General features: G+C 34.9%; 1 protein-coding gene across 3 annotated transcripts in view; it reads left to right on the top strand.

The window, feature by feature from the left end:
• NF1 (neurofibromin 1) overlaps positions 1-12747 on the top strand; it is a 200159-nt gene that overhangs the window by 12775 nt on the left and 174637 nt on the right. For all 3 annotated transcript variants that reach the window (XM_021718895.1, XM_021718894.1, XM_021718893.1), the window contains exons 4-7: positions 2884-2990; positions 8532-8599; positions 8837-8912; positions 10220-10377. In XM_021718895.1, the coding sequence (XP_021574570.1) occupies positions 2884-2990; positions 8532-8599; positions 8837-8912; positions 10220-10377 (409 nt within the window). The remainder of the gene's footprint in view (positions 1-2883; positions 2991-8531; positions 8600-8836; positions 8913-10219; positions 10378-12747) is intronic.

Here is a 12747-nt window from a genome sequence, read left to right as displayed (position 1 = left end):
TGTTTTTCAGTATGTCTAGTCATTCTTGATGTTTTAGTGATAAGTTTTCCACACTTGATTTCTTTTGCTCAGACTACCCTTTAATTTCTCTGCTTCAGAGATGACATTTGACCTTTGCAAAATACCCCTTTTCTAAAGGGACAGATTTTTTCTTCCATTTTTCACAAGTAACCTTCAGAAGTCAGCTTTTCAAAAGTTGGTGTTACTGTTATATTATTACATTGTGTTTTCTAAGGAGTAATACTCCATGTTTCTATGCTCTTTGCTGCAGCTGTGGAATTTTTAGTATGTACGTCAGTATTTAGGACCACCTTACTCCCAACTTGAACTGCTGAGCTTTTCTTACCCTTATGATATGAATAGCTTTAAAGTGCTTGAACTGCTGAACTTTTCTTACCCTTATGATATGAATAGCGTTAGTTTAAGTGCTTAGAATGATTTGAAAGTTAGCTATAGGCTAACATAAGCTAAAGTGAGTAAAAGGAGAATTTAAGAAGGAAGAAATAGGATTGATTACATTTTTATCAATTGAAATTTTAGTGTGATGTTTAATAAGTCAGTTTTAAACTGCACGAAAATGATTAGAATTCAAGTTGATACTTATAAATAAGACCATATAGTATTTGTGCTTTTTTTGCTGTATCTGTTACTACATTTATAAAAATTGGTAATTCTATTGTACTACTTACATTTTTTGATGTCTGTTAATATGAATAATGGGTACACCTCATTAGGTAGCACAATTTAATATATGGTGATACCAGCTGGATGCGGTGACCCAAGCCTGTAATCCCAGGGCTTTGGGAGACAGAGACAAGAGGATTGCCTGAGTGCAGGGATTCAAGACCAACCCCGGCAACTTGGCAAGACCTCTTCTCTATAATAAATCAAAAAAATTAGCCAGGCATGGTGGCACACGCCTGTAGTTCCAGCTACTTGGAAGGCTGAGGTAAAAGTATCACTTGAACCCAACAGGTCAAGGCTGCGGTGGCTGTGGGTGTGCCACTGCACTCCAACCTAGGCAACAGAGTGAGACTCCAACTCAAAACAAATAAACAAACAAACAAATAAATAAAATATAGATAGAGATACCGGCTTTTGAAAATCTGACCCCTATGATTTTTACTGAAAAATGGAAGAAAAGTATAATTCCTCTTATTTAGGCTTAAGTGAATTTCTTAATCATTTAAAAAAATCTACATTTTTAAATGTTGTTTTTCTACAGTTATGATAACTTCATATTCAACATGGGAGAAGTTTAGGTTTAAACAGTTTTCTGTCCTCATAAGCTTATGTTCTACTGTGAAGGAGGAACATGAATCAAATAATCATATAAACACATGTACAGACTATGAAAAGTGCAATGAAAAAAGGCATACTTATTTTTTGAATACAAAGTAAATGTACCCTATAAATATAAAATATCATTCATGTTTCTGAAGTCTAGTTGGTATGTATAGAAATTAATAAAATTAAACTTTATTTTACTTATAATTTGAAATATGAATTTCAAAACTTTTTATTGTGAAAAAACTGTAAAAATGCACATAGAAGAGACAATAGTATTTAAAACCTTCATGTGTCTTCTGCTCTGCTTAACTGTTACGAGCATGCTGGGATTTGTAATTTACTTCCTTTTTTAGTACTTTACTGCCAATCCCAGTTAACATATCATTTCACCTGTAAATATTTCAGTATGTGTCTCTAATGAATAGATTTTTAAAAGTTTAACTGCAATATTATTATCAAGATACAAACAAAATCCATACCTTGCAACTGGTTGATATTTCTCTGGAGTCTCTGTTAATCTGTATCATTTCTTCATTACCCTCTCCTGGTTTGTGCATGCTGTTTATTTGTTGGACTGGGATATTTGCCTTATAAATTTTTCTTCATTCTATTTTTGGCTGGATTTGATTGGATTCAGGTTCATTTGGCTGAGGGGACAAGAATACTTTATAGATATGTTATTTAATTCCTGTTGGATCACATCAGGAAACATGCTGTCCTATTATTCACTTTTACTGTTGTGATTGATTGGTGGATTTAGATGTTATCGGCATTATCCTTTTGTTATAAAGTTTCCCATAACATTTTTACCTAATGTTATTAGTAACCACTGATGATCATTGCCTGAATTCATAATTTAATTGGGGGCTGCAAAATGATAAATTTTCTATTCTGTCATTCATTCTTTATTTTTAAATTGTGATTCTTGTAAAAGATTTTTGTTTCATTTTTTATTCCATTATCCTGCAATACCATCTATATAGGGAATGCAGGATAGAGAACTTGGCTCTTGTTATTCATTTTCAGAAGGAGTTGGTACCCTAAAAGCTGTGAGAGGTTACCCATGAGTTCTTTTTTTTTTTTCTTTTCAATTTTACTACAGACTCATGGATTTTAATTTAATGTATATGGCTTAATATACATTGTGGACTTGATTATTTTGATGATCAGATTATTCCATTTTTTTGACAATTGGGAGCCCCTTTAAGTGCATACCTGTGTGATTTTTGACATTAGTCTGGTAGTTATCCATAGGTTCCTTGTTTTCAAGCTCCAGGTGACCTAGGCTCATCTTGTACGTCTACTGCCCCAAATCCTGGAATTAACTAATCTTCCCAAAGAACCCTGGCTAAAAGTGGGAAATATTACTTAGATGTCTCAAAGATAAGAATACTAAGTTTACTGGATTATGATTTCTTTTATTGTATCCCTTTAATAAGTTATTTTCCTATAGATTTTTATAAGGCGTTTATTGTCTTATTTTTATGTCTTTATTTTTGTAACTCATCATTGGGGGAAGAATCCATTGAATTCAGAATTTTGGAATATCCTCAGACTTAATTTGATAAATTATTTTTGGTTTTTACTTTTCAGGTTACAGGAATTAACTGTTTGTTCAGAAGACAATGTTGATGTTCATGATATAGAATTGTTACAGTATATCAATGTGGATTGTGCAAAATTAAAACGACTCCTGAGGGGTAAGTTTAAATGTGTGATAGATATGAAATTAATCACTGGGTCAAAAACTAATATTATGAATGTATTAAGTATATTAACTGTGTTGAACTAGAACACCAAAAGTGAATTTTTATAATGCAAATCTCCTTGTGAAGTGACCAATAATGCATATAGTTAACTGATTTTTGAACCTTTGAAAATAATGCAATAGAGAAGATGAGTATCTTAAATCTTGGCAATGGAAAGTTTTGTTCGATTATAATTTTTGCTTTTAATAAAGAGAATGCAAGGGTGCTGTTATTTAATTTTTCTGGAATTTCATCTACTAAGGATGGCTATAGGTTATAGAAGTTATCTGCTTAGTTATTGTAGTACTTACAGAAGATAGTCTCTAGCAGGATATCAAAGTTTCATTGCAGAATGGAACCAGGAGATTGTGATCTTATGGTGAAAGGAGGAATTGAGCCAGTGTCATTTCTGACATTTCTATTTTCAGCTCTCTTATTGACTGACTTTACAGTATTGCAGAGTCCCTTATCCTTTCAGTGCTTAGTTTTACCTCCCTGTAGAGCAAGTCAATGGTAGTTCCACTGGGGCTATCATAACATCTAATACGTGATTTTAAAGCTTGGAAAGTGCCTCACATGATTATGTGAATTGAAATAAGCTATCAGAAGAAATTGAGAGAAATTCTGTGGAAAGCAATGATATGTTAATATAAATCAAATATCAGTGAGTCTTATTCATAAACCAAGTATAAATACCTAAATTTATTTTCCAAAAATTATTTTTTAGTTTCAGGTATTATTGGACCCTAGCCGATTTAAATGTGAAAAATTACAGTATGTAGTTCATACTTATTTTCATTTTACTTTGTAACTTGATTAAGAAATTGTCTTTTTTTAAATTTTTTTGAATTGGAGTCTCACTCCATCTCCCAGGCTGGAGTGCATTGGCACAGTCACGGCTCACCCCAACCTTGACCTCCTGGGCTCAGGTGATCTTTCCGCCTCAGCCTCCCAAGTAGCTGGGACTACAGCTGTGCATCACCACACCTGACTAATTTTTAAATTTTTTTTTTTTTTAGAGATGAGGTCTTGCTGTGTTGCCTATGCTGGTCTTGAACTCTTGGGCTCCAGCAGTCTTCCCACTACAGCCTCCTAGAGTGCTGGGATTACAGGCATGAGCCACCATGCCTGGATAGGAATTGTCAAACAACAATGTTTTTAGTGTCTTACCTAAATGGAGAAAACTGAATTATATTAGCTTTGAAAACTTCAACAATTCCACAGTATAGTTTTCAAGATACCTTGTTTAGTTTTCATAACATTTGCTTTGAAGTCAACAACTATTTTACCAGAGATGTAAAAAGGTTATATCTATATAGATGAATATTATAAAACTGTGTTCCATCCATATTACCCTTGTTCAGTGTTTATAATTTTAGGTCATTACCATTATGAAACCAAGCAACAATTGAGTTTTCAGTAACTTTAATAAAGGGAGAAAAAGGATAACTTTAGCTATTATTATGCCATGATAAAAACACATGGGCAGCAATTATTTTAGATTATAGTAAGCCACCATTTAATTCGTAGTTGAAATTTGTAAGATTTCAATAACTTCTCTTAAACATCGAGCAGTTAAGGAACTAAATGATAAAATTTAGAGGTCTCCTCTGTGAGTTAAAGTTAAGAAGTATATGTGGGTTTTATGACTTTTCCTAATTGTTCATTGATGTTTTGGAAGTAATTCTAGCTCAGGTTGCCTGTGATTAGATATTTGTGTAAAACACCAGTTTTCCTAGAAATCCATAATAATTAATTGAGATGGTTCTCCATGCCCAAATAAGAGAAACTAACTAAGTGGATAAGTGTCTTTTATATTGAGGTAACTTTTCCCCATTGGATACAGCTTCCTCATAAACATAAATTTTGGGTATACACTGAGAGGTATATAAAGTATACAGCCAATATTAAATAGGTCGGCAAAAAGATGACCTTAGGTACCATAGTAAAAGGAACGGGAACTTTATATAATAAGTAGTAAAGGTAGTAATGTGTTTTAAATTCAATTAGACAAGAATTTGTTGAGAAACTCTGTGCAAGAAGCCATGCTAAGTGCTGGGATTAATAAAATCTTCAATCTGTCCCTAAGGAGCTCATAGTATAGCTTATGAGACAAATGTATTATTTTCAAAACAATATGGTAAACTCAAATAGGGCAAGTGTAAAGTGAGAAAAGTATGTACTTGAGGGTGAAAGATGAGTAAGATGTGGAGGAACCAAGAGTAGGTCAGATCATTTTAATAAAAATATGGTAACATTTGCTGCATTTTCAGTTTGTGCCAGGCATAATGCTATGAGGTTTACATGCCTTTTCTCACCATCCTTACAATAACCCTATGAGGCGATTTTAGTAACTATCACCCATATACAGATGAGAAAACTGAAATTTGAGTAACATTTCCAAGGTCATAGAGCTAGGAATTGTCGGGGTAAAGATTCGGTTCACATCTGCCTATCTCCAGAACCAAAGTACTTGTCTGCTTCATTGTCGTACTTATGGGTTATGAGACTGGGAAATACCTTGGTCAGTATTTTATTTTAGATACATCACTTTGCATGAAATTTGCAGGGTGGCTTGGTATAGAAGGTTACATGAACTTTTGGGATTTGGTTGTGTAGTAATGTGAGAAATAGTGAGATTAGTGGAAATCTACATGAAATGGGATGAAGTGGGGACCAGTTTGATAGGTGTATTTAAGAAGTAGAATACATAGCATTTGGTGGTCAATTTAGATATATGAGGTTAGAGAGGTATTACCAAATATCACAGAACAAGCCATTTAAAGCAGGAAAGGGAAGAAGCGTTGGTAGTAGAGGAGGGGGTTGTCAGGAAAATGGTGAATTCAGTTTTAGATCTACTGAGTTTAAGGTGTCAGTAGGATGTCCAACCAGAAACTTGCAGAACTGAAGTATTAAAAGATACATACTTTGGAACTGAAATAGATTACTGTATAAAACACATTTAAGATGTCATAAAGCTAAAATTGATGACTGTAGGAAAGCAGAAAGATGAAAGAGCACTTGTGAAGTGTACTGCCTTTATTTGGAAATCAAAGGAGAGCAAGAGCAAAGAAAATTCAAGGGGTGCTTTTAAAAACTGATTTTGAGAGTAAGTTACTCATTTGCAAGTCCAGAAAAAGAAATTTACAATTAAAGAGTCTTTAGATTATTACTTCTATTATTTGAGAACTCATTTCTTAGAAAGATGTTTATGTGAATGTAAGAAAATTCTTATCCCTTTGTTAAAAATCCATAGGAGGAGTTCTTTGCCAAGGGACTGCTACCAGTAGGGTAGCTTATAGAGGGGTTATCTTTTCCAGATATAAATCTTTTTGTAAATTAGACAGTAAAGTTATAGAAAAAGGAATTAAAATACCCAATGTATTCATGTGGAGAAATGTTTAATGTTACTTACATTAAAAGTGCAGTATGCTATTTTGAACAATCAAATTAACACAATAAAGAAAATGTGCTTAATGATGGCAAGGAAGTGATGAAGGCACTTTCATATGCTGCTTGATGAGAGCATCATTTGGCCCAAGCCTTCTGAAAAGCAGCTTGGTAATCTTTATCAAGGGCCTTAAAAAATATTCATCTCTTTGATCAGACACTTGTACTTCCAGATATTTTCTAACTTTAAATAAGTAATCAGTAATGTGGAAAAATATTTGGATCCAAAAGTACTTATTAATGTGTTAATTTTTTATTTTGAGTTGGGGTCTCTTGTGAGAAAAAAGAGTGACACCCCAACTCAAAATAAAACATAAAAAATCAACACATTAGTAATACTTTTTCTAGACTTGCAATGGAATCGCAGTGGTATGATCATGGTTCACTATAGTTTCCAACTCCTGGGCTCAGGTGATCCTTCTGTCTCAGCCTTTTGAATAGTTGGAACTACAGGCATGCGCCACCATACCTGGCTAATTTTTAAATTTTTTTTGTAGAGATAAGGTATGGCTGTGTTGTCTAGGCTGATCTTCAACTCCTGGGCTCAAGTATTTCTCTTGCCTTGGCCTCTCAAAGTGCTGAGATTACAGGCATGAGCCACTATGCCCAGCCTTATTAATGTTATTTATAGTAGAGAAATATTGGAAAAATTTTAATGTGACAATTGGGAAATAGTTAAATAACCAGTGACTTAAGTATTCTGAGAGACATCAAAGCAGACTGAAAAGACTGACTTTCAAGCTCAGTTCAATCACTTTTTAGATCTGTAGCTTTATATACACAGTTTGCGTATCTGTAATATTCTGAAAGCATAAAGATTTCTAATCCAGGCTCGGTGGCACAGCCTGTAATCCTAGCACTTTGGGAGGCCAAGGCAAGTGGGTTGCCTGAGCCTGTGGGTTTGAGATCAGCCCAGGCAAGTTGGTGAGACCTCGTCTCTATAATAAATAAAAAATTAGCTGGGCATAGGAGTGCTTGCCCGTAGTTCCAGCTACTTGGAAGGCTGAGGCAGAAGGATCGCCAGAGTCCAGCAGGTGGAGGCTGCAGTGGCTGAGTGTGCCACTGCACTCCAGTTTAGGTGACAGAGTGAGACTCCAACTAAAAAAAAAAAAAAAAAATTCAAATGAATTAAATATATCATACTGAAAATACATGGTATGTGATAATTGTTCAAGTAATAGTTAAACTATTGTATATAGAGCCATCAAAAATATGTATGAAGCATTTTTAATGATATGGAAAAAAGTGAGGATGCTATATAAAGCAAAAATAGATTTGGTATCGCCTATATGATCTTAGTTATGTTATATTTGTCTTATAAATGCATAGGAAAATAGATGGAAGAAAATTCATCAAATGTTAACTGTGATGCCTCTGAATTGCAGAATCATGGGTGATATTTTAAATTTCCCTTAGACTGTTGTTTATTTAAAAAAAAATCTACAATGACTGTGTTTTATTCTTTTTTAAAGTTTTAAAATTTTTTTATTTTTAAGTCAAAGTCGCACTCTGTTGCCCAAGTTGGAGTGCAGTGGCACTATCATGGCTCACTGCAGCCACCCATACTGGATCCAAGTGATCCTCCTACCTCAGCTCCCAGGTAGCTGGTACTACAGGCGCATGCCACTAAACCTGGCTAATTTTTTAAAATTGTTTTTTGTAGAGACAGGGTATCACTATGTTCCCCAGGCTGGTCTCGAATTCCTGGGATTAAGCAATCCTCCCACCTCCCCCTCCCAGAATACTGGGATTACAAGAATGAGCCCTTATGCCTAGCCTTATTCTGTTTTGAAAGTAAGTTATCATTGAAAATGAAACAAAGGGAAAAATAGTCTTTGAAGATCAAGGCGTATTTGCCTTTTATTGAGTTTTGCTTCCAGTGGACATAACTATTGAGTTTTGGGTTTATGTTCCTTGTTTTTGTCTTTTCATTGCTTATAAATATTGGAACAAAAGTAATATGTAAAAGAAAAGCTATTTTGTTCTGAACTGTTTGTGTTAACTAATTAATCTAGAGTTAATTTTAAAATTTCCTTTTTCCAGAAACAGCATTTAAGTTTAAAGCCCTAAAGAAGGTTGCACAATTAGCAGTTATAAATAGCCTGGAAAAGGTAAGTTACAGCCTCTTTGGTATGAACATTTTGTTTTGGGTTATAAAATTTGCTGTCTTTAGCATTTTGGGTAAAAAGTCATGACTTTAGTGACAGTGAATTTATAGTTTTACATTAATTTTTAGGAAGAATATATTGCAATATTATGAAGGTGATTAGAAGTATGTGACATTTTCTTTACTATATTAGGAAAAGATCACTGCTTTCATGTAAAGACGTGTGTTTTGTAATTTGTAGGCATTTTGGAACTGGGTAGAAAATTATCCAGATGAGTTTACAAAGCTATACCAGATTCCACAGACAGATATGGCTGGTAAGGATAAGATCTTTTTTGTTTTGTTTTGTCTTTTAAACTCTTACTTATTCAAATCATTTTTGTTATAAAGGTGCTTTTACGTTTTCCATTGTCAACTGATGTCAAGTAGGAATACTATTTTTCTCTCATGTTTCTAAATTGCCCTCTAACCCTTTTCCTTTCCTTTGAACAAATAGGTAAAGAAATTTGAAGGGAAACTCTGATCTTTAGGCTTGTGGTTGGATAGTTGGCTCTTGGTTGTAGAAAAGCACTTTTTGGTGCTCCGAAGCTTTATTTTGTATTTAGGGAGATGTGTATAAAGTAGTAATATTCTTGCCAATAATGCAAGAATTCTCAGGACACAACTGTATGCAGAGAATACAGACTCCTGGAGATGTTGTAACTCTTTTGGGGGAAGCTGTCCAGTCTTTGTTGCTTAAGTACATCACACTTCGCATAAGGTCCTGAACATTGAGACTAAATATAAGATCGGCCATTCCGAAATGATGGATCAAGATCATTCTTCTAAAACATAGGCGATATAAAATTACTTGTCTACTTACCTGAGTAGATTTGTGTAGTTGTTTAAATGAACTTCCAACATTATCTTTTAAAACTATGACCTAGCAAAACCTCAATTTTTCAACCAATTCATCTTTGACAAAACCTCCATCACCTACCACTGGAGAGAGGAGAGCCTATTCAGTAAATGGTGCTGGGAAAACTGGCTGACCGCATGCAGAAGACTCAAACAAGAAAACAAGATCCCATCTATCCCCATACACAAAAAGTAACTCTAAATGGATTAGAGACCTAAATGTAAAACCTCAAACTATAAGAATCTTAGAAAATGCAGGACATACCCTTATGGAAATTGGAACTGACATCCAATTCCTGAACAAAACCCGAAACCCACAGGCCATAAGATAAAAGATAGACAAGTGGGACCTCATTAAACTGACAAGCTTCTGCAAAGCCAAAGAAACCATCAAGAGAGTAGGGAGACAGCCCACAGACTGGGAAAAAGTATTTGCCAACCCCAGGTCCGACAAAGGCTTAGCATCTTGGATCTACAAGGAACTCAAACGTGCTGAAAGGAAAAAACCAAACAACCCCATTAAAAAGTGGGCAACACCTCATCAACAAGGGTACCTATATAATGAACATTAGTATACCTAACCCTTAACTGTACCCCACAATTTTATAATAAAAAATATGTTTAAAAAAAAAAACTATGGCCTGTGGGTTTTTGCAGTGTTGGCTTTTGATTTAATAACGGATTTTGTTCTCATCTAATAATGTCGTTTAATTTATTTTTCACCTAGAGTGTGCAGAAAAGCTATTTGACTTGGTGGATGGTTTTGCTGAAAGTACCAAACGTAAAGCAGCAGTTTGGCCACTACAAATCATTCTCCTTATCTTGTGTCCAGAAATAATCCAGGATATATCCAAGGATGCGGTTGATGAAAACAACGTGAATAAGGTAAGGAGAGCAAAATCATTTCCATTATTTCCAGATGTAAAGCAGTTTATTTTACTCAAGGTGTGTATTGCTTTAGGCTTATTCTTTAAGCATATATTTCATGAGACCATTTAAATTATAACTATTTTAGGTCTCTTTGTTTGCTGGCTTTAGCAGAGATGTACTCATACATCATTTTATATGCAGGAGGAATAAATGATACCACTCAATCATCAAAGGTTTAAAACAGTCCCTTAGTTTCCTTCTTTTCCCAGAGAAGACTAAATGATATTTCTGTTAATTTTAAACATAGTTTCTCTAATATTCACTGCAAGAATTGCCCAACTAGACTTCATCACATTTATACTGTGTTATTTGTTTGTACTTAGGGGTGTCTCCACTTGATGATACTGAAATTATCTAGTCATTCTCATTTTAGGTATTTTATAACAGTTTTCAAAGAATTTTACAAGGAAGGTAGACTATTCCATACACTATCTGTAGTGAAATTGGCACTAAAACAACTGGTAATTCTAGAAGATTCTTATGGTTTTAAAAAAAATAAGAGCTGAGTATTCATCTTATTTTTTTATAGTCATAAACCCTTAATGTTAACATTTTTTTAAATCTAAAAAGCATATTATTATAAAGTCTATTCTATGTAAATAAAATGTCCCAGGAAATAAGAATGGATGTATGAAAAATTGCAAAAATTTGAAAATAAAATATCAGTTGAATAAATTATTAATCTTATTCTTTTTACTTGAATTTCATTATGTATTTTGCTTTGCAAATACATTTTTTTCTTTTTTTTTTGCCGCTTTGGGAGAAATGCTCTTAGCTGATTGAATACTGGTTTACCTGTGGTTGGAGATGTTCAAAATCAGCTGAATGATTCAGTACTTTGCAGAGGTATTGGATAAGGAATTAATGTGTTAAAGGGTAGATGAACCAGGTAATCCTTGAAAGTCTGTGATTCTATGGTCCCTCACTTAAGTCTGTATCCCAGCCTTTCCATTATGAGGACACCAATTTTCATGGTAGATTGTTTTGAAGCCTTTCAAAATAGTAAGGTTTTTTTTTTTTTTTTTGAGTTGGAGTCTCACTCTGTCGCTCAGACTGGAGTGCAGTGGCCGCTCCTGGCCACTGCAGCCTCGACCTGCTGGGCTCTGGCGATCCTTCCGCCTCAGACTTCTGAGTAGCCGGAATTACAGGCACATGCTACCACACCCGGCTGATTTTTTGATTTATTGTAGAGGTGAGGTCTCACTGCCCAGGCGGGTCTCAAACCTCGGCCTCAGTCAGTCCACTCACCTCAGCTTCCCAAAGGCGCGGGATTACAGGCTGAGCCACCGAGCCTGGCTGATATGTTTTTCTTTATTGGAAGCAGAAATAGGTAAAGAGCTACTATAAATTCAGTAGTACTCTTAAGTGAATTTACTTTTTTTTTTTTTGAGTCAGGATCACTCTGTCATCCAGGCTGATAAAGTATAGTTGCATGATCATGGCTCACCGCAGCCTTAACCTCCTGGGCTCAGGTGATCCTTCTGCCTCAGCCTCCCAAGTAGCCAGACCTGCAGGCTGCTACCTCCATACCTAGCTAACTTTTTTTTTTTTTTTGTAGAGATGGAATCTCACTATGTTGCCCAGGCTGGTCTTGAATTCCTGGCCTCAATCAATCCTCTTGCCTCAGCCTCCCAAAGTGCTGGGATTACAGGCATGTGCTGCTGTGCAGGCTCTCTTAAGCAACCAGCTCTCAAGAGAACTCACTCTTTACTGTGGAAGGGAACCAAGCTGTTCATGAGGGATCCACCCCCCCATGACACAAACACCTTTCACTAGGCCCTACCTTCAACACTGGGGATGACATTTCAACATGAGATTTGGAGAGAATATATATTCAAATGCTGTCACTGTTCCTCAAAATAATTAATAGAGATTTAAACATTTCTTTTAATATTAGATAATATTCTATTACACTCATTTACCCATTTACCTCATTTACCCATTTCGCTGTAAATGAATGGATATTTAGATGTTTTCAGTTTTTTGACATTATAATTAATCCTTAAGTCTATAGACTAGAATCCCAAAACTGGGATTACTGTGTCATAGGCGTTTATATTTAAAATTTTTGATAGTTGTTTGTAGATTTACATTCCCTAGTAGTTGCAGATGGTCACATTTTTGCTAACACTGAATTAGATTGCCTATTTTCCTGCATTCTCATCAGGACTACCTATTTTTCAGATTTTTAAACTTTTGCCACACTAATGAGGTAAGATAATATCTCTTCTCAAGTGTTCTTACCTTCCTCCTTAAAGGTAAAATGTGTGGCCGGGCTCGGTGGCTCAGCCTGTAATCCCGCACCTTTGGGAGGCTGAGGTGAGT

The sequence above is a fragment of the Carlito syrichta genome, unplaced genomic scaffold, assembly GCF_000164805.1.
Source record: "Carlito syrichta isolate Samal-C Ts95f unplaced genomic scaffold, Tarsius_syrichta-2.0.1 Scaffold313978, whole genome shotgun sequence".
Classification (NCBI taxonomy): Eukaryota; Metazoa; Chordata; class Mammalia; order Primates; family Tarsiidae; genus Carlito; species Carlito syrichta.
Note: the sequence above shows the minus strand (reverse complement) of the source record. Positions and strands in the feature narration are given on the sequence as shown.